The following is a 20,514-nucleotide window of genomic DNA, read 5'->3' on the forward strand; positions in this document are numbered from 1 at the left end:
CTTTATGTGACTTTTTAAACGTATGGTTTTCTGATGATTCAATTTTCCAGTAACAGACTATGTGGAAATAATGATTTAACCTCGCAAATAGACTAGAATTTGATGGTGATTTTATAAATCCAGTATAATTCGTAGGTCGACTGTACAGGGTGTCCCAAGTATAGAATAAAGTAAGTTCACGTAACCGGTATTATTTGTATCAAAATGTTCATCGTCGTATTGGAAAGGTTGGATAAGGATAACATATTTTAAAATAATTCACAATTAACTACTTTTTTCTAATGGAACACCCAAATATATTTAATGTTATTTTGGAATTCTTATGTAAATTTCACTTACTTTCTGATATAAAAAATATGAATCGTTCATATTTTATATAAGAAAAAGTCCAGTAAGATTTTAAAAATAAAATAAAAAGTCGGGTGTTTCAATAGAAAAAAATATTTAAATGATGCCCGTTTAAGTAGTACCTTTACAATGTGACGATGATAATTTTTAAACAAATATTACGGGTTTTGCGTACTTTAGTCCATCGTTAGGGCGCCATGTACAATATTCACTGAATAAGTTTAGCAGCCAGTTCAAGTTAACTAGCAGAGCATTAACATACGCTTTCGATAAAAATATTGTATAAATTCGTTCAAAACATTTCAAACCGTTTCTGCTTTTAGTTTTATCAATTCATTCAATTTGCGTGCGTTTATAGCAATAGTATATATAAACTTTGTTTATCAAAAAGTATTTAATATCAGGTTTAAATGAAGGATATTGAGCCAAAAAGTGCTTAATCCTGAGTTCAGATGTTGCAAACCATGACAGGAATGATTACTATAAATATGATTGAACGCCGCAATCAATAAATGCCTGATATGACTATAAGCATGAAGTAGGGGCTAATGCCTTCTATTAAACTGATAAATTCCATTAAAGGTTCCACAATTTTATAGGAATTGGATTGCGCGATTAACTAAAAATATCGTTTTTTTAGCACGAATACCTGGGTGAGAGTTAATTGGTCCGCCACGTCGTTAATAATAGTTTTGGCTCGATCAGCTTTAGACTTCGCTCTTGGGATAAAAATCAAACCTGCCAACCATGCCGCAAATCCCATTGGCCATACCCAGAAAACTGCATTTCGGGCAATTACAGTGCATTTACCCATTTTAGGCCATATTTGAAATAATCCTGGTATTACAAAACATGTTTTTTCAATTTTAATACATCTACTTAGAGAGAGACTTGCATACCTAAAACATCTAAAGAACTTTGATGATTCGAAACAATAATGCATGGTTCATCTGATTCCAAGTAATCAGGATTTTGAATTATCCACTTTACTCCTATTAAATGGGTGATCCAACGGAAACAGTGTGATCCTATACTAGAAACAATAATACAACAATTGTTCAATAATTTTATATTTTATAAAAAAACGGCTTTTTTATAAACTCGCTTAGAAAATAATGAACTTTTTCTGAAATTAAGTGAATGCATGAATAAATACTTACACAAAGTTATGAACACTAAACGGATGGAAAATGAACACTGGTATTAAAAACAATGAGCCCACCATCACTATCCCGTAATAAGCAGAAAACTTTAGATAATATCTAACGACCGGACTGGCCTTAATCAACCAGACCAATCCGACAAAGGACGAAAAAAGAATTAACTGAAGATAAACAGTCATCTCGGAAGGTTTTTCTGCCAGATATGCGTTTACTTACTGTGTTCATGATAATGTTATTTTAAAAGGAGTTGAATTTGGGTCTAATATGCTTTATTGATATGATATCTACCCAACTGATTATTTTTATACTTGATTATCAGCAGGCAATTTAACGATTTTAGTATTTGACAACAATAAACACCCGCTCCTGCCTATGGTAAATTTAGGTATGGCTTGTTCCTGATTATGGAAAACGAAAGTCGATCGCACGCTTTTTTAAAAAAGGTTATCTAGTTCGTTATATGTCCAATACACAAAGTATTTTTTTACACTTTTATATATTTTTATTAATTGTGCTCTTTCTTGTATTTCATATATTTTCTTATATATATTATTCAAAACCAATGCAATAGACAATTGCAAATTATTCTAGACTCATTGATTTTAGTTCACTTGCTTATCAATTTTCAGCTGCTCCAGCGATGTTAACCAGAAAAAACAAAAAATACACTCAACTCAAAATCTAGAGATCGACAATAGTTTGCGGATGAAGATAAATGTTGCAAGTGTTTGGTTTTAGTGGCCGGTTTTAGTGCACCAAATTACTCGAAACTCAAATTCCAATGTCGCAAAATAAAAAGTTTATTTTCAAAAGTAGGAACGAAGCCGAATCTATGAACCGAGTAGAAGAAACTTTTCCATTTACAAAATTCCAACTTTGTCGACTAATTTGATTAGCTAGCGAGTAGCTAAGATAAACTAACTTTTCTTTATAATTATACTTTTCAATATAAAAAATATCTATAATTCGCAAACGTCTCCATTGTTAGTGAGAAGTGCTTCCTTCAAATATATTTCCTACACCCTTAACAACCCCAGACAATCCAATTCAAAGAATTAACGCCCGTTTTGATTTATCACCCTGTATTAAACTTTTATATTGTAAGAAATGTATTCAACAACACATGATAAATTGCGTTCAAACTAAAGTGACCTGTATTTCATGCATTTCTTCATAGTTTTCATCACTTTCTCTGATAGTTTCCGGGTATTTGGGCTTATTTGCGCGATGTTTGCCTTTGTCGGAACAATCGGGACCGGAAGGTTTCTCATAATCGGGAAAATACGTATTAGTATCGACTGATCTGCTCGTTTCGTGAACAGCTCCAAATCGCTCAGAAGTGGATCCAATCTGATCTGTTTGGCCATCAAGCTCAGCTTCGAACATATCAGGGCTCCCTAGCAGTTTCGTTTCTAAAACAGGACTTTGTAATAACCAAATTTCGTCCAATGTTCCTGAAGGAGTTGCACCTGGATTTTCTAAAACATATTCGTCTTCTTCCGCATGGTTCATCTTTAGAGCGTAGGTTTGATCGAATTTCTCCCAATCGGCATCGTAGCAATTCACGTATTTATTATACGATATGATTGGTGCAAACTTATGATCCCAGAGAATTTCGCTTGATAAATAGCTGGATTTTGCCTCAATGGAAACTCCTTCAAAGGCAATGTGAGAAAATTAGTTTTTGGGGTTTAGGAGCACTTACCAGTACTTTCCACCGTTCCGTTAAGGACTACAATTATTTCAACTTTCTGGCACTTCATTATTTCGGGCACTGTAAAGTCGTATAGTGGGGAGTTCTCGTCGATTTCGTGGTAGAGAATTAACGGCCATAACAAAATAATACTACTGGGTCCATCATCACACTTTAAAGATAATTCTGAAACGCAGAAATGCGCCTCGATTAAGAGACCCGAGTGGAGCAAGGAAAAAACATAAATGCGTGCAGCAGAAACAGACGACGCAGGTTCTAACACACTGATCCTCTTTTTCAGAAACTCATTTTGTCCCTTTCTACCACACACATTGGGCAAACTGCCTTGTTTCGCTCAAAGCGTTTACCACTGGTTATTTATGCTACCTGTTTGATAGTTTTGAAGAACTTCTCCTTCCTGCGAGCGCTCACACTTAACAACAATCGCTCTTACTGCTACCCCTGCCAGCCGACTCTTCTTGATATCGCCAACTCTGAACATAAAGCACAATTTTCCATTCCTGTGAGAAAGAACGGCATTTTTGGAAAACTGAACTGTGTGCGATGCGTGCTTGGCGCGGACCAATTTAGCAAAAACTATACCTAAAAAATTCTCATTTATCTAAGTGAATTATATAGAGTTTTGGATGACGCACTGATTGCAAATGAGTCCAAAGTTATGCCGATTAAGCACTGGCAAACCAGAACGAAAATTGCCTCCGGACATTCTTCTGTAATTACTCTTAGGCCATATCCTGTGGTGTGCTGAGTTTCTATTGAGTAGAGGAAGGCAGAATGGAATCCGTGGATATTGAGAACGCAAGGTGTCCAACCTGAATGGATTGTATATGAATATTATGCTGATAATTTAAGTGCTTTATTACCGATTTCGGCTTGGCGTAGCGGTAAATGATCATCATGTAAATCTCCATGCACAAAGGCGATTAACCACCAAACCAGCGCAAAGATCAGCCAGCACCCGAAAAATTCTAGAACTGAAAACGCGCGCATTATTGAGCAGATGGTCGAAGCTAGAGCTTACCTAGGAACTGGAGCGTCCACCTCCATTGGGCGTCCAACAGGGTTGTGAAGATATCTTGCAAATATCTCCACCATCGAATCTTGGAAATATTTTTCCTGTAGACGTTTTTGTGTCCATCTTTCAAAATCGCTCGCTTTGGACATTTTCGGGATTTCCACGGGATCCATGTTTTTCTAGTAAAATATTATATTTTATTTCTCCAGTTGATTTACCTGCGTAAATTCTCGCTTTACCTGCGTGCCTGCTCAGCTTTTTGAGAAAACCACTCAACATCCCAGATAGTCATGGTCTCATCACTATTTCAATGCGCACTGAATGTTTCTGATGTAAAACTTTTATATTATAAAATATTAATTGACTAACAACTACATCCTCCAATTTTGAGGAAATTACCTTTGCACTCATAAACTTGCACTCATTGTCGTGGGCAGTGAGTGTATATCGAGTAAATATTTGCGCTTGAAACGAGTTGCCGCCGTAAATCTTCAAAGCTTCAAACCATCTGAAAATTTCACCGCTTTGATAGAATAACTACGATAATCTGCCAATTTGAGGCTGAGTGGCCAACAAAAGATTTAAAAATAGCAAATAAAGAAATTGCTTCATTAAGGACAAAAGAATCACCATTTTTGTTAGTCTAAAAATAAGCAAATTGTATTTGTAATTTTATTGATATCCTTCCATTAAATTCAGTTCTATCTAAAACGACTTAAAATTTAGGCTCACTTTAGTCAGTTTTTCAATTTTGTTGGCTTTTTTACATTATAAGTAGTTCAAATGCATTAATACACCGTATTTTGCCGTTTATAACGTAAAAAATCTTCAATTTTTTAAGTGCAATGGTTGATAAATTCGATTTTGTAAAGATCGCCGATGAAACTGAACGAGCTAATGAAGTGTTAATCAATTGATATTCACCAGGGTTCAAGGAAAAATCGGAAATCTGTTGCCCTATGGATTACTTACATGGGCCTTTGATACCCATAAGTTTAAAATATTAATGCAACTGAAAGAAAATGTGAATATTTTGAAGAATACATTTGAAAAAGTAATTAGGCTTATCCAAGACAGCAACGAGAACTGAGGCCGACCTTGAAGCCTGGAAGAGCAATTTAATGTAGCAAATCTATTGTAAGTGTTGATTTATTATGAAAATTACTTTGATAAAGGCCTAAAAAAGGATTTTCTGAGATTGGCTAGCTGAACCAATTCAGCTCCAATTGTTTGAAAAGTTTGAGCGTTTTCCGTTCTTTCATTAACCATGAAAAACAGGCACACCTTTATAAATTTTTTCAATATCTGGATTTCTAGATTGATAATTTCGGCATTAAAAAACATACATATTTTAAAAATATCGAGACAAGTTTGCCTGTTCAGTACAAAATTACTGTAGTCATAGTGCAAGTAGGTGGTTGGATAAAATTGCAGGCTGACAATTTCAATCTGTTCTTAGGCTGTATTTCATACAAAAAAACACATGGATTCTGTTTACAAATTTTTGTATAAATTCATATAAAATCATCATTGTTTCTTGCTGTTAAAACATTGTTTCTTGCTGTTGATAACATCAAGCGTTTTGAAAACGCGCGACTTCTGGATCAGCAGGTTCGCCTTCCCTCAAGGGATAGAGCTCCGAACCCCATTCTGTTCCATTGTTACCAGATGTACCATTTACAGGAAGCTCTGTAAAAGTTCCATTAGTATTGGTGTTTCTGTCCTCATTTGCGCCTTCTTGTGCAGTAGTTCGATTGCAGTTGCAATGGTTTATTGGACGAGGAGGTGGAGGAGGAAAGGAACCAAAATGATGATGTGGGTGTCCGAAACCTGGAGGGCCGAATGGTGGAGGAGGAGGAGGCGGCGGATAAAAAGGCATAGGATAAAATCCATCGTATGGGTTAGGCAAATGTTGAAACTGATTTACTCTGCGTCCATCGTCTCCATCAGTGGCTGAAGGAAACATACCAGTTTAATTGCGATTTACTGTCTAAGTATCTGCTTACCGTTTTCAATTGAGTTTCCATTTCTAGCTATTCTGATGAGAAGGCTTTCTTGTGATGATGCTGGAATCTGATATTACACCCAAATTAAACTAGGTGGTGTTTTCTTTTTTGAAAAACGATTTTTGAAAAAAATATTACGACTTGGATTTATACATATGGAGTCATGGAATCAGTACAAAGGTGGTTTGATTTATCGTTGAATAACCAGAAAGTTATCCAGAAGAGAATAACGAAAAATTCTCAAGAAATAGCTTAAGCCAGAAGATAAGATAGACAACAAGTGAAACATATTTAATTTTTTTTGTAATGGACTTAATAAACGTTTAAGTTGTATTTGTTTTTCTTGCCTCACCTTTGAGTAAATCAGCAGCCCAATGAAAAATTGGGAAAATATTAAACTGCGCATTTTGAACGTTTTACACTGTATTCGAGCGCATCTAATCACTTTTTTATTATGTCCGAAATAAAGCAAATCTGACTTCTTATAGCATTGGTTGACCCTAGAGCTTATATAATATAAACAATGTCAACCCGATATGAATTCACAACGCAATAATTTATTATCCAGTACTGAATGGTTTAGGAATTTCCAAAATATCGTTTTATCGACTTGTGATAGTTTTGCCATTTCAAATTTTGCTGTTGAAATAAAAAAGTATATAAATAAAACAACTTGATACCGATAATCGAATCGAACATAATATTTTGAAAAAACAACTTACATTTAAACGCATTATTAATTTATTCAATAACATGCAAAGAGAGACACTAGTGTTCTTCAAATTTCAATATAAACATTTGCTAGCCAGAAATGGTCTCATTGCAGTTTGGGCAAAAATCGAATGGGGCTTTGCATCTTTGTATAGTTCTTTGATTACAAGTGTTATCGGTAGGTGCAAGTGGATGAGGATCAGGCGGAAAGTCATCATAATAACCTGGCGGTCCTTAACCAGGAGGGCCAAATGGTGGTGAAGGTGGTGCAGGAGCTGGAGGACGAGGTGTAGGAAAATATATCAAAATATAAGGAATGTGTATCCATCGTTAGGGCTGGTAGGAAATTGAAAATCCATTCCTCTGCGTCCATCATCTCCTTTAGCTACTGGAAGAAATATACATGTTTTAGTACGAGCTTGCTTACTATTACCAATTGAATTTACATTCCTACCTATCCAGACGACTTTGATGCTGGAATCTGATATTTTACAAAAATGTATCTAAATGGTGTTTTTTGCTTCAGAAACCTTGTTTCTATGAATGGCAAAAAAAATGTTGCGCTTCGGCTGCGTGAATGAGAAAACATCCAAGTTGCAGGAAACTATTATATTTGATGTAAATTTAATTTGTATTGATTTTTATACTAGTCTCACCTTTCAGAAAATCATTAAACAAAAGTATAACCAGGCAAATGCGAAACTGTGCATTTTAAAGCTTTTCAATCTATTCTATAGCATTTAATCACGTTGTGTCTGCAATGCAGCGAATTTCGGACTTTTAATAGTATTAGTTTACCCTAAGTTGTACAAAGAGTCGTTACATAGTATAATTTTACTGTAAAAATCGAGTTCTTCTGATCAATTAATACCGAAATGATGCAAAAATCGAATGTTAATTTTTTTCGATTAAACCTTGATTGAAACTATGGTGTTGAAACCTGAGCATTGAAAATATTACTTTTGTGGCAAATACTCATGATGACCGAAAAATGCAATGATTTTATGATATTCATTTAAGCAAGCAACAGATTTTAATATCGATGGGTAATTAATATATACAAATTCCTACCATCTCACATAAACCAAACGTAAAACCGCGAACAGACACCTGGTGGTTTCTAAGATATCATCGCGTGTATTTCATCTAATCCATATTTGCTCAGATAAGGATTTTAGAATATTTTTCACGATTCATATCAGTTAAAACACACATTTTTCTGTCTGTGGACACATTGCAGCCGTTTTTTATTGAGTTAAAAGAGTGTGCAAAGAAACATGTTACAATTTGTGAAAGACACGTGGTAAGTAGTCGCCAAACCTACCGATAGGTTGATAATATTTCAATTATTATTAATGAACAAAGGTTATTGCGCATAATAAATTAAATAATATGGTAGAACTAGACAGCAAACTTTTCAAAGAGAATGCCACATATTTTTCATTTAATTAATTTTAATTAAAGCTTGGTGAAAAAACAGAATTTACATTGTTCAGTTTTTTATCAGTGATCTAACTTCTAACAAATTTACACTTTATTGGCGGGATTTCAGCACCCCAGCAGAGTTCAAACTGTTATTAAATAAGAGCCATCACTTAAGTGGTTTTTTAGCTTTAAAAAAGCTTGAAAAATTATTTATTACAGTCTATTTTCAAATTTATGGTTTAAATTATTTAGCAGAACAAATTCTATATTCTGTTCTTATTCTCAACTTTTGCCTTAAGGCACTTTTTCTCGCCAAACGTTTTCCAGATACGCTTTTCTGCAGGTAAAATCCACTGACAATAAATTGTCTTCTTAAGAACTTATGGGTTATTTTAGTTGCGTTATTTTATCTTTTTCATAGTGAATGTTGCTCGGTTAAATTATTACAAAATTATTTAAAAAATCATCATCGTTTCTCAAACTATCCGTACAGTAACGTTTTCTGCAGTCATTATTTAAAAATTAAGTGACACTTTTATCGGAACAGCTATTTATATTTCTTTGAAAATCAATAGGTATGATGCGCGAGTTAATTTTACATCATACGTACAATTAAAATATGCCCTTTTCTTTAAAATAAAATTGAAAAAAATGGCTTTTGAAGGACTAGACATTTTTTAATTTTACTTCTGGCCGAAACATTTGTGCCATTTTTATCTGTTTTGTAAGACTGTTTGAACCTTTTTCGCAAATAATGAGAGATTTTTTGTATTTGTGTTTTTTCTTTCACAATTTTTTTTACGGCAAATTTTTTTCGAACCTGTTTTATTATGAGCTTTGGATCAGCCACAACCATGTTTAAAGATTTTAATGGCCAACATCTACTAGACTGTGCTTAAATTGCTTGTTATCTCAAATGCGTGCGTATGTTTAAAATAAAATCGCTGCCATGTGGGCAACTAAGAAATGATTTGCAGTTGAAAACCCAGCTGTAGACGAGTATTATTCTTCTGAAGGATTTGTACCCCAATATATACAATTAAACGCTCAAAAATTAACATCGGCCTGCCATTTGGTGCGGTATCTGGTCCGGTTCGAAGGACCAAAATGTTTAATTTGCTCGGTGGTCCAAATATAGTTGTACCCCTCAGAACAGCATAGTATCTGTTTATGACAAACTTCCTTAGCCTATGAAATGATATAATTTCAACAGATTGAGTGTGTAGTTTAACATATACCTACGAATTGCATATAGTTTTCTTAATTGTCTTCTTATGTTACTTTCAAGCATGCGATAAAGGAGGATATTAATAATTGATTCATATCCTACAATTTCCATTTCCAGATAAGCAATGTTAATGCTGCTACTTTAAAGCCAATCACTATTAATCTAAATTGAATAATCGTCCAATAAAAACTCGTTTGGCTATCAAATGAACATACGTTTGCATTGAGGTGCTGTTGTGTTTAGGTGCAGCGGATTAATGTTCATCAAAACTCAAAAATTGATGCTCAAGCTGTTGTGTTGAAACTATTTGAGGTCGTGATGTTACAACCCAGGTTGAGTACAAAATATAATAAATTACATTGCGACAGCAATTTTTTAGCACGCTAATGAATTTTGCGGTTTGTACAATCATAAAATGTTTTTTTTACCAAATTCTGATTAACCGATTAATTTTTGATTGACAATTCTGACAATCTAATTGAAAATTTCTTTGGGGTCAATTTGTAAGTTTCAAATTGCTGGTAATCTGACTAACCATTAAATTTTGAATATTATTTTTATTATTTCTTCGATTTGAGAGAAGACTATTATTAAACTCTAGTCAATAGCTTTAACGAATACCCAACTTAGCATATTTTTTGTAAGGAAACTACTTGGCATTAGACTGTATTATTTAATTAGACAATTGCTCCAAAAACATTCCAAGACGTTCAACGCTGTACGTTTCCGGGTTTAGCCACTTGTGGTTACGTAAAAAACCATCAAAGTGATAATAATTCAGCAATTATCAATTTGAGTCAATGCAAACACGTAGCGACAATTTGCCAAAATTTGCGAAAAACGTCCAGAAAATAGCTAATGTAAATGATGAAGGAAATGGACTTGATGCAGTTGTTAAGTCGTTAGGAAAAAGCTGGGTGAGGGTCAACACAATAGATTAATACGATGTTCAAATAAGTGTTAGCACAATTGGTTAGTGTCGCTTGTAGTGTCGATTTGAATATGGCCGGTGTGGGTTTTAAAATGATTGTAAGTGACGACGTAAGCAATTGGTGTTGAGATTTAATTTTATTGAGCCAATTCTGCTGTGAGACAGTGCGACTGCTTTAGTCGTTCTTTAATCCCATCAAGTATTATGAAGTAAAACTAATGTAACTGTAGTCAACATCAAAGTGAATGGTTGCAATGTTAGTGTTCTGCTAACTTGAAGATTCCTTTCAGCTAACATGATATTTACCATCACTGAAAGGAACCGAGTCTCAAGCCATGGCAAAGACAATCCATCGACAGGACAACATCCAAGAAGAGGGCACACCGATGGTGAACAATAATAATTCGAAATGGATTTCGTCCAGATTTCGGATCGGTTCCAGTACTCCAGATTTGCCAGCTTTCGGCGAAATCAATCCAAATGCTCCGGATGAAAACCCCTTTGAATTTGGTCAAAGATTAGCTAAGGTCGGAACTGAAGCAAGCCTGGCCAAAGCGTCAACCTGCGATGGCTCTTTGTATAACGGAATTCAGCGAACAGATGAATCAAGGTGAGGAAATTGATTTTTTGCTCTGTTGGATTATATTGATCGACTTCTTCTGCTTAAAAACAATGAGGCATTTGATTAGGTATAAAAAAAATTTGGTTGAGTAAAAGAATAGTTAAGCGAAGATTAAGGGGTGAATTCTGAAAAAGTGTGAGTGGAAACAGGAATATTTTTCTGCTCCCTCACATCCAACCGATTTCTCGAATCTAGGAATATGGACTCAATCTAATGGGAAAAATATTCAAATTTGGTTTGCAACGTTTTATGTAAGTATATTGATTAATTTTCCAGTATATAGTAAGCTCTTAGATGTCTACCTTGAACTTTGAACTTGAACGAAAGAAGGTTTTGGAAATTTTTTCGGGGTTTCCTTCCAAATCCTTCTACAATAATTATTGTTAGGTTTTCCCTAATCAAAAATAGAGCAGGCATGTCGATTTACAGGAAATACATTTAACGGGGTGAACGGGATTTATACATACACCGCTCTGGAAAAAAACAAAAAAAAATGGTCAGTCAGTATAAAAAATTAAATAGCAGTATCAAATACTTTCATTTAAAAACTTACGTTTCTTTTTGAATCAATTAGTCTTTCTACATTACCCTATAAGCTTCATCTTCAAAAAATATTTAAAAATAATTTAATCATCATCATCATCATGACGAATCATGATTTTTTTTATGAAACTCCGGAGTAAATATATTATTTAATGTATTTTATTTTCTTTTTTTCTTTACAAGTTATTCAACAGAGAAAAAACTGATTCAAAAAATCAAGTGGAATGCGCACACTTTTCAGCTTAATAGTCGATTAGAAGATTCAACAATTTTAAGACTGATTTAATAAATTAAACAGCACCAAAAATTCCATTAAATCAGCTCGCATCAGTTATGCATGTGACTCTCATCGCAAAAATCGAGCTTGTGATCTAACACTTAAATTTTATATGATATAATAGTGCTGAAAGATAATTTGAATTGAATTGAAATGATTGACTGAGAAAAAAAGTGAATTTTAAAGAGACAAAATAAGCAATTTGAACTGGATCAACGAATTTTAAGGAATATCATACGGAAGATTTAAGCAGGCGGCAATCTAGTGAGATGGATAATAATGATAAAAAGGCCGAGAAAATATTAACATACCCAAATAAAAAACACATGTGAAAAAATTTTCACTCAAAATTGATCAGCCTTTTTTGCCTAAACAAGTGTTCAATCATATTGTTATGTTGAGTAGTAAATGGGTAAATAAATACTTTGCATATATGAAGTTACAGTTGCTATTTGCATATCAGGGGCAGTTTTATCCAGTAATCACAGGTAACGGAGCGTCTGACGCTCGATCACATTATAATTACAAGTAAATAAATGGAAAATCTGATGATAAATCAAAGATAACCGTTGTCATGTTATATATAGCACTTGTAGAAGTTGAAAATTCCAAAAATCTTCAGTTTTCTTTCCGCCATCAAGCTACATGGATCGAATGAAAACATTCAAGTGCTAACTAATGATGACTGCTATTGACAAATTAATTGTCGTTAACATACGAGTGCAAATTTATGATGCCTTGACAAGTTTTATAAAGGCCAATATTTTCCAAAAAACCGTTCAGTTCGCGTAAGATTGTAACGTTTCGACCAGAGTGACAAATTAAAATGAATGTGGAGTGGAACCCAAAAAAATTTGCCGAAATGGAGCAGGCGTATGATAAGAGATTTTTGCTCGATACTGAAAGGAGTTCACCTAAATCTCCAAATGGGGAACTCACACCAGGAGTTTACTATTATGGCAAACCCACTTTTTCATATTCCAGTTCACCTAGCAGGTATTTTACAATTTTAAATGCCAATAATATTAAATAATAACACTTTAAATTACATTATTTTCGTGCTCTTTTTTTGCAAATTTCGCTTGAGGATTGTAAAATTAGCCAGCAAATTAAACCACGCAAACTCTTCCGAACTTGTACATGAACAAATGTAAAAGTGTACTTGAGTACAACGAAAAAGAAGCAACGGTTTGAGTTGGAAGCAAAAGCTTGAACAAACTTGGATTTCTTGAAAATTAATCTCTACAAATGGAAGAAATGAAGACAATTTGAGTGGTACATAGAAGGTTGAAACTTTGGAAATAGTTCAGCTGGTTACGAAACACCAAACTGTATTTCTTTGAAATGTTAAAGTAATCATTTACATACAATTAAAAAGTTCAAAATGTAATTAGTTTTTGACGAATTTAATATTCTTCCGTTTTCAAACCTTTGTCTTCAAAGAGAACCTTGAAAATAAACATTTATCACCAAAATCAGGCCATTGTCATTCTTACACCTAAACTGGTATACAACACAATGATAAGAACTACTTTCATCTTATCAGCATTTCAATAGTAGCTTACAACCTAGATAGTAGCTGTTTTGTTGAAATAACCGCAATTTTCCACTTGTATTCACTTCAACTCTGTGTGCAGTTTTCAACTTAATTAAACCTGGATACTTAAGCAATAAATAATACATTATATAAATTGAGTAACAAGTGAATTGTAATTATTTTCATTGAGTAGTGTGGATTGTTTCACAATATCTACGTACTGTCTACTTGTAATATTGCACTCAAAATTGATTGAAATATGTACCTACTATAGTACTTAGAGCATCTACTTATAGTCAGCAAATCTTAAAAATGCGTTCATTTTTGTTAAAATAAAACAAGAGAAATACCTTTTGATATAGAAAGTTGGTAAAAGTGCTTTGCTTGACTTATTTCATTTGTCTTCCCTTAGGATAAAACGGCCTAATTGTTAAAAAAACAAGCTGCTTTACTCTTCTGCTAGCGACAAGCTTAAGATAACACATGATCTTTACTGAACGTCAGATATTTGCTCAATAAAATGTGAAAATATCGAAATAAATTACAATTTTAAATGTTTACTTTTTTTAAGAAATTTTAAAAGCACACAAGGTAATAAATCGATCATAAAAGTGAGTGCAAACAACTGAAAGGCAATTGAATCTCGGCAGCATAATTTTAATTGTTTCCTGTATGTATAATTTTATGATATTTGTTGCAAATTTTAGTTGCAAAGTGCTTTTGCGCTTTCTTTGGGTAACAATGTTGCGTCGTTAGCCTCACAACTTCATTGAAAATTACCAATATTTCTGCCAGTATGTATTGGATTATGGATATCGTTAAAAAAATTAAAAGGTATAACTTCATATACTTATATTATTTAATTAAAATTAGATTTATGAGCTACATATTTTTGAATTTTCCTTAGACTTTTAAATATAACTTTTGTGATTGTGAGTGACTCGGTACTACCTGGATTTCCAAATCTCTTTAAATTTTGCTAATTTCACAGTTTCAGAAAGAGACTCGTAACAAGTAAAGAATTTTCTAAACTTGACTAAACCATTAAAAAATGAGTACTCACTTATTAGTACCACTTTTGCGGTTTTAGGTCATGAAACTCCCAGCTTCCTAATTAAATATTTACTAAACAATCAGAAATCTATTTAATTACATTTTTCTCATGTTCAGTTCACAGTCGATTACCTTATTATAATCCTATCAGAAAAGTAGATAAAACTGTGATTACATCAAAAACAATTTTAATCATCCCAATTAGCAGTTTTTCAGTTTTTATTCGAGGTAATTGAGAACGTTGTCGTTAATGCAGCTCCAATGTGAATAAATAGAACCAGTTAGACTACATGGGACTAGTGATTGTGCTATATTTTTGTGTTATAGTGAAACGGTATTAATTGGCTATTGATTTTAATATTTTTTAAACGAGACGAGGTAAATAGTGATTTGTGCAAATTTATGGTGCGATTTAGAGATTAAGTCGAGATCGTATAACGTTTCGCTGTTCAAGTAAAAAGTGGAAATTTTCAGCACAGCAAATACAGATTTTTGCATGTGTGTAACCATCAGGTCGCTATTTAGAGGCCTTCAAATGTTCAATGTTAATTTTATTTCAGAAAATAGGCAGCGTAGGCTTTAAGTCACTAAGGTAGATTTCAGTGATTATTTTATATAATTCAACATCGAAACTACTTAGATTTCCTTGGTTTTTTGAAATATATTTTATGCTTAAAATATTTGGTGCCCATTTAAGTTTGTATGAGGATTCAGTAAGATTTGGGTTTTGGGAGGTTGGGTGGGATTTCGCACCTATCACTTGAAACTTGGTGAGATTTTCGGGCTTTTAGGCCGCCGTTGAAAAAAATACTGCTTGACGTTTCGCAAGCACAAGTGGCATGCATCTTCAGAGGTGGTTTGCTCGAAAGTTAGCCGTCAGTACGGTGTAAGATTTCGAGCAAACCAGGTTGTTAGAACCAAAAATACATTTTCTACGAAGAATGTGTCAGCATAATTAAATAGTTGCATGGATATAACGGATTAAATTTTATTACATTTAATACTCGAGATTTATTGAACAAAAGTTGGATTCGATTCCATAAACCAGTGATATCCGAATCCAAGTTGAATTAGATAAGAGACATTATCACTTGGTCTGAACGAAAAACACTTTTATTTGAACAAAACGGAATTGCCAGACGTTCAACTAAGCAAAATTGTGCCTGAGACATTCTGTTAATGTAGGTAAAAAATTGGAAAAAAATAGCTGCAACTTTTGAATTTACACAGTAGGTGAGAGTAACGTGTGCAATATCACTAGAATCAAGTAAACTAATTAGGAAAAAAATTCAGAATAAAGCATTAATTTTCTTGAAATATAGCAACTGAAATTTCTAAAAACTTTCGCATCCCTATAATAATTAACTTGATCTTCGATCAATTATGATGAATAGGTTTAACAAAGCCATAAAAACTGTTCGTTTCAAAAACGGCAAATCATACAAAGAACAAAACTTTATGTCCTTAAAAGCTGCTCAATGCTTCAAACTATTTGAACCGTGATTTTAGAAAATGTTCAAACTATTTAACGCAATCATCGCGTAACTCAATTTTTTCATTCATTCAATTCAAATTCACGATAAAATCTTATTCCATCCAATTCTAAAGAATCCTTTTCTGAATGAAGCAAACCAGGGCCTTGTTGACGGTTTATGTTGACTGATATTTTTTGCAGGAAATCATTCAGACCCAATGCAATACGAAAAATGCGAAGACGGGCCGTGTTCAAGAACGGAGACTGCAACATCCTGCAGTCCAGAATCTCAAAGAGACGATTGCGCTATTTGCAGGATATTTTTACCACGTTAGTCGACTCGCAATGGAGATGGACTCTTACCATCTTCGCCATCGGTTTTGTAGGTACGCTGTGCCCACTCAGCAACAACCACTTATGGTGTGGATAAAACCATCGTTTTCCAGGCTCTTGGCTTTTGTTTGCCCTCATCTGGTGGCTGATCGCTTTCACCCATGGTGACTTGGAAGACGCTCATCTTCCAAATAGTCAAGCTGACTCAGAATGGACACCGTGTGTCTTGAACATTCATGGATTCACTTCCTGCTTCCTCTTCTCCATTGAGACCCAGCATACTATCGGTTATGGTGTTCGAACTACCACCGAAGAATGTCCGGAAGCCGTCTTTATTATGTGTTTGCAAAGTATTGCTGGCATGATTATACAAGCTTTTATGGTAAGTGTCGACAGTTTAAAAAAACCCAAAAAAGTTTTTTGATGAGAATGGAACTATGTAATACATGGCATGAGAAATGAATATTGATAAAAGATGTGATTTAAGGTGGGTATCGTTTTTGCAAAAATGACGCGTCCCAAACTCAGAACGCAAACATTGCAGTTCTCAAAGAACTCAGTAATTTGCCAAAGGGATGGGCAATTGTGCCTGATGTTCCGTGTGGGAGATATGCGAAAGAGTCACATTATTGGAGCTAGCATTCGAGCTCAGCTTATCCGGTCCAAGAAAACCAAGGAAGGAGAAGTGGGTGTGTTGAGTAATCAGTAATAATTTTCTAATAATGTTTCATGGTAGATTTTAAACAACTTTCAAACCGAATTGAGTGTGAACGCAGACGGGTGTGATGGAAATTTGTTTTTCATCTGGCCTATGACTATTGTCCATAAAATCGATGTACAGTCGCCGTTTTATCAGTTGTCTGCTGGTGATTTGTTGCAAGAACGTTTCGAGATTGTAGTCATTTTAGAAGGTATGAAGAATTTTTAATCTCCTAAATAATTCGATGTATTAATTCTAGCAGGATCTAAAACTTGCCCTTTTCTTAACCTATTTGTGTTAAATTCGTTTATTCTCTCTGTGTAGGTACAATAGAAAGCACAGGTCAAACCACTCAAGCCAGATCCAGTTATTTGGCCAGCGAGGTTCTCTGGGGGCATCGATTTGAGCCTGTGGTGTCTTATAATAAGGACAGGCAGGGATACGAGGTGAATTACTCCAAATTCGACAATACTTTATCGGTGGATACGCCTTTGTGTTCTGGATCGGATTTGGCGGAATTTTACAGAATTCGAGATATGCCAGGTACGAGTTTTTTATGCTAATACATGCAACTTTATTTTAACACATCTTTAATCCACAAGAACATTGCTTAAGACGAAATTTTCTATTGGCAAACTCAACAGTACTTATTAGCGGAAGTTATTTAAAAAAAAAGACCAGCAAAATTAGATAATGACGGTTTGCGTTGGTTCAAAGAAACCGCATAATGCAAAAAGCAAATTAAATTTTATTTAGAGATGCTTGAATTGATTAATTGACGCTTAATCAAATAATATGCAGGACATTTTCTTGCAAAGTCAGCGTGAAGTTGAGGTGAAATGTTTTATAAAATTGTGTTCAAAAAACGTTTCAAAAACAAAACAGTTTATATTTTTAATGGAATTTTTTCCATTTTTCTTTTCATCATTTATTATTCATCGTCCATAAGCTTACTGTTTTTTTGCCAGAGAAAATGAAACTAATTGTTCGATTAAACTCGATTTCGATTGACCTTAAAGCTTGAACTTTTCAATAAAAGACATAGTATTTAAAATACATTCTGCTAGTAACTTCGCTTTAACATTCAACCGCTTTTTAGTTTTATTTCGTTTTTAAGAATTAATTATATTTTTTTCCTCAATCCTTTTCCTTTATTGTGTAGTTCTTCAATTGTTAACCGCCCACCATACAAAATAGTAAACGTATTTGACTAACTACATTAAAATATGTAAATAAGTTTGGCTATCGTGCAGTTTAGGCTTCAACCTATTTATTATTAGGAAAACTCACAGTTTTTGGATTTTTTTTAAATAAAAAAGAACAATTTTGAAAAACATTTGCCGATCGTAATGTAAAAAATATTTTTTTAGAATCAGATAAACAGCCTGTATCAACAGACCAGCAAAGTTTTATATTAAAATCACCACCAAAGTTGATGAATCAAATGAGAATTGTTGATGTCGAAGAAGAACCGAATGAAACAAAGCCATTTCCTACCGATTATTTGTGAATATTTAACTATGTTTCTTATTTATATTCATTATTTTATTACTATTAGCGATTTCCACTCAATATGTTTAACTTTTTATTTATATTCGTTTTAGTCGTTTAAAATAAGTTAGGTATAGTCAATTGATTACTTATTGTTATCAAAAACTGGTTGTTCCGAATAAAAATACATATTTTTTATAGAAGCTTTCCATTGTTGAAATTAGTAATTCTCCACTAATCGATCAGAACAGAAACGGGATATAAATATTCTATATTTTTAACATACTTATTTTTGTTTTTATTTGTTATCATTATGGCAATTATTTCAGTTCAGAGCCGGAGAACGCGAAAAGGATTCACATTTTCAAACTAAACTTCTTATGCAACGGTTTTTTTTTGAGGAAAATACGCCGGTTGTGACTCACTTTATGTATTATTCAAAACACTGAAACAGGACAAACCATACTCAAATTAAATAAGCAAGCATTTATTATTATAATTTCCAAAATATATTTCTATACTTGTTAGGTACATAAATAATAAACAAAATAAAATTGCAAAACATCCAACTTGACAATTAATACTAATAAATACAATTAATAAGTAAATACCAATAAAACCTTAGCCATTGAGCTTCATTCACAGAGATCACCGTTAACATTTAATACTGAGTTTAGGCAAAAAATCTTCTATCACTTAAAAGATAATATTATTTACAGGAAACTATTTTGTTTGGAATTTTTGGCATCACGCACTCAATTTTGATTACTTTTAGCGAACAGTTGAGAGAGAAAATCGGTTTGTTTTCGGTTGACCATTCTGAATCCCAAATTTCTGATTCCAAGATCGGAATGCACCGACCCGTTTCGAATATGAAAACAAAGTTGTCCTGAATAGCATGCGGATGTGCGTATTGACTCCTTGGTAGAACAATCTTCGCCAAAAGCGTTCAAATGATAATTTAGGCAGAAGGTTTCGGCGAAAACCATTTGACAAACTGCAATAAATCGGACAAAAACATTTATGCTGAGAATGTACACAAAAAAATATGTTCTGGATAAGAAATCTTTGAATAATTGCGAATTTATTTTATAAAATTCTGTTAAAAACTGTTATATATTTTATTCGATTAATATTTAAATTGAATCTTTCGAGTAAATTCAAAGAACAACTTAAAATAATGGAAATAGTTTTGTTTGTTTACTGTAAAATTGATTAGATTACTTACCATTCATAAGAATCAGGAGGGCAACCAATTTCCAAACTCGCCCAAACATTTTTCAAAAACAAAAATTTTGGAGTCAACTAAATATCGAAGTACTTCAAACGCCAGCCAAACACTGTCTTGGACATTTTGAAAATGCGTCTGTGTTTTTATACTGTTTGTTTCTCAATAAGACGTTCGTAAGGATATGAATACCCATATCGAGTAACAATTTTCGTATTTTGATAAAAAGTACAGCAATAGATAAATTTTATGATCAGCATTAATCCGTTGGGATTTTAAACCGCAAATTGTGTGTTTTTGGCCAAAACGCATTTTTGTTGCCAAAATAGGAAAAAATCAATTATTTTTAGATATAAATGGTCTAAATTTGGGCTGATCCTTTAATATATCTGGGATTAATAAAACATGGAAATTTTTTAATAAAAACATTTCGGAATACTACTACCATTGCGCTAATGATTTATTATCACAGGGTGACAAAAATGCGCGTCTTTTATCTGGAGGCAATTGTTGGTCTTTATTTTCGATATTTCTTAACTTCTTACCGTACTTTTTGACTCATATTTTACAGTTAAAGTCGGAAAGTCTTACCATGATGAAAAAAGGCGATCAAAAATTGAGCAACAAATCGCCCAAGAAATGTAAACATGAATCATACAAACTAAAACCCATCGTTAATACGTGAAACGAAAATTGCATTTTTCTATTTTCGGAC

General features: G+C 33.4%; 4 protein-coding genes and 1 long non-coding RNA gene across 12 annotated transcripts in view; 1 reads left to right on the forward strand and 4 right to left on the reverse strand.

The window, feature by feature from the left end:
* The window catches only part of LOC125503582 (1-acyl-sn-glycerol-3-phosphate acyltransferase alpha-like), a 2,641-nt gene extending 664 nt beyond the window's left edge, over positions 1 to 1,977 (reverse strand). The window contains exons 1-4 of the mRNA XM_048664280.1: positions 1,509 to 1,977; positions 1,248 to 1,381; positions 969 to 1,185; positions 865 to 911 (exon numbers count right to left, since the gene is read on the reverse strand). Of these exons, the coding sequence (XP_048520237.1) occupies positions 865 to 911; positions 969 to 1,185; positions 1,248 to 1,381; positions 1,509 to 1,690 (580 nt within the window). The 5' untranslated portion in view covers positions 1,691 to 1,977. The remainder of the gene's footprint in view (positions 1 to 864; positions 912 to 968; positions 1,186 to 1,247; positions 1,382 to 1,508) is intronic.
* A 599-nt stretch (positions 1,978 to 2,576) lies between these two features.
* LOC125503392 (ATP-sensitive inward rectifier potassium channel 11-like) lies at positions 2,577 to 4,875 on the reverse strand. Of its 3 annotated transcripts, XM_048663661.1 has the most exons (9): positions 4,640 to 4,804; positions 4,480 to 4,567; positions 4,247 to 4,419; positions 4,089 to 4,199; positions 3,861 to 4,037; positions 3,592 to 3,807; positions 3,217 to 3,390; positions 2,981 to 3,166; positions 2,577 to 2,923 (listed from the first exon to the last, which is right to left on the reverse strand). In XM_048663661.1, the coding sequence occupies exons 2-9, from the start codon at positions 4,530 to 4,532 to the stop codon at positions 2,649 to 2,651; spliced, it is 1,365 nt and encodes a 454-aa protein (XP_048519618.1). In that variant the 5' UTR covers positions 4,533 to 4,567; positions 4,640 to 4,804; the 3' UTR covers positions 2,577 to 2,648. The 3 variants fall into 3 exon arrangements, with proteins under 3 accessions (XP_048519618.1, XP_048519615.1, XP_048519616.1); XM_048663658.1 differs by having other exon boundaries at positions 2,577 to 3,166; positions 4,640 to 4,875; XM_048663659.1 differs by having other exon boundaries at positions 2,577 to 3,166; positions 4,480 to 4,578; positions 4,640 to 4,875.
* An 801-nt stretch (positions 4,876 to 5,676) lies between these two features.
* LOC125503393 (RNA-binding protein 33-like) lies at positions 5,677 to 6,740 on the reverse strand. The gene is made up of 3 exons (XM_048663662.1): positions 6,599 to 6,740; positions 6,247 to 6,313; positions 5,677 to 6,193 (listed from the first exon to the last, which is right to left on the reverse strand). Exons 1-3 carry the CDS (start codon positions 6,650 to 6,652, stop codon positions 5,814 to 5,816), a joined length of 501 nt encoding a protein of 166 aa, XP_048519619.1. The 5' UTR covers positions 6,653 to 6,740; the 3' UTR covers positions 5,677 to 5,813.
* A 234-nt stretch (positions 6,741 to 6,974) lies between these two features.
* LOC125503391 (G protein-activated inward rectifier potassium channel 3-like) lies at positions 6,975 to 18,774 on the forward strand. 6 transcript variants are annotated; one of them, XM_048663655.1, is made up of 8 exons: positions 6,975 to 7,246; positions 10,832 to 11,151; positions 16,249 to 16,433; positions 16,494 to 16,762; positions 16,868 to 17,065; positions 17,117 to 17,291; positions 17,405 to 17,623; positions 18,451 to 18,774. In XM_048663655.1, the coding sequence occupies exons 2-8, from the start codon at positions 10,877 to 10,879 to the stop codon at positions 18,588 to 18,590; spliced, it is 1,461 nt and encodes a 486-aa protein (XP_048519612.1). In that variant the 5' UTR covers positions 6,975 to 7,246; positions 10,832 to 10,876; the 3' UTR covers positions 18,591 to 18,774. The 6 variants fall into 6 exon arrangements, with proteins under 6 accessions (XP_048519612.1, XP_048519611.1, XP_048519610.1 ...); XM_048663654.1 differs by lacking the exon at positions 6,975 to 7,246 and adding an exon at positions 7,584 to 8,260; XM_048663653.1 differs by lacking the exon at positions 6,975 to 7,246 and adding an exon at positions 9,807 to 9,942.
* LOC125503394 lies at positions 8,916 to 9,710 on the reverse strand. Its single transcript, XR_007280815.1, has 2 exons — positions 9,625 to 9,710; positions 8,916 to 9,570 (listed from the first exon to the last, which is right to left on the reverse strand). It is a non-coding gene; the product is annotated as an uncharacterized LOC125503394 (long non-coding RNA).
* Positions 18,775 to 20,514: the final 1,740 nt, after the last annotated feature.

Source organism: Dendroctonus ponderosae, unplaced genomic scaffold (genome assembly GCF_020466585.1).
Source record: "Dendroctonus ponderosae isolate FM_Combo_2020 unplaced genomic scaffold, Dpon_F_20191213v2 Dpon_F_20191213_2, whole genome shotgun sequence".
NCBI classification, from domain to species: Eukaryota; Metazoa; Arthropoda; class Insecta; order Coleoptera; family Curculionidae; genus Dendroctonus; species Dendroctonus ponderosae.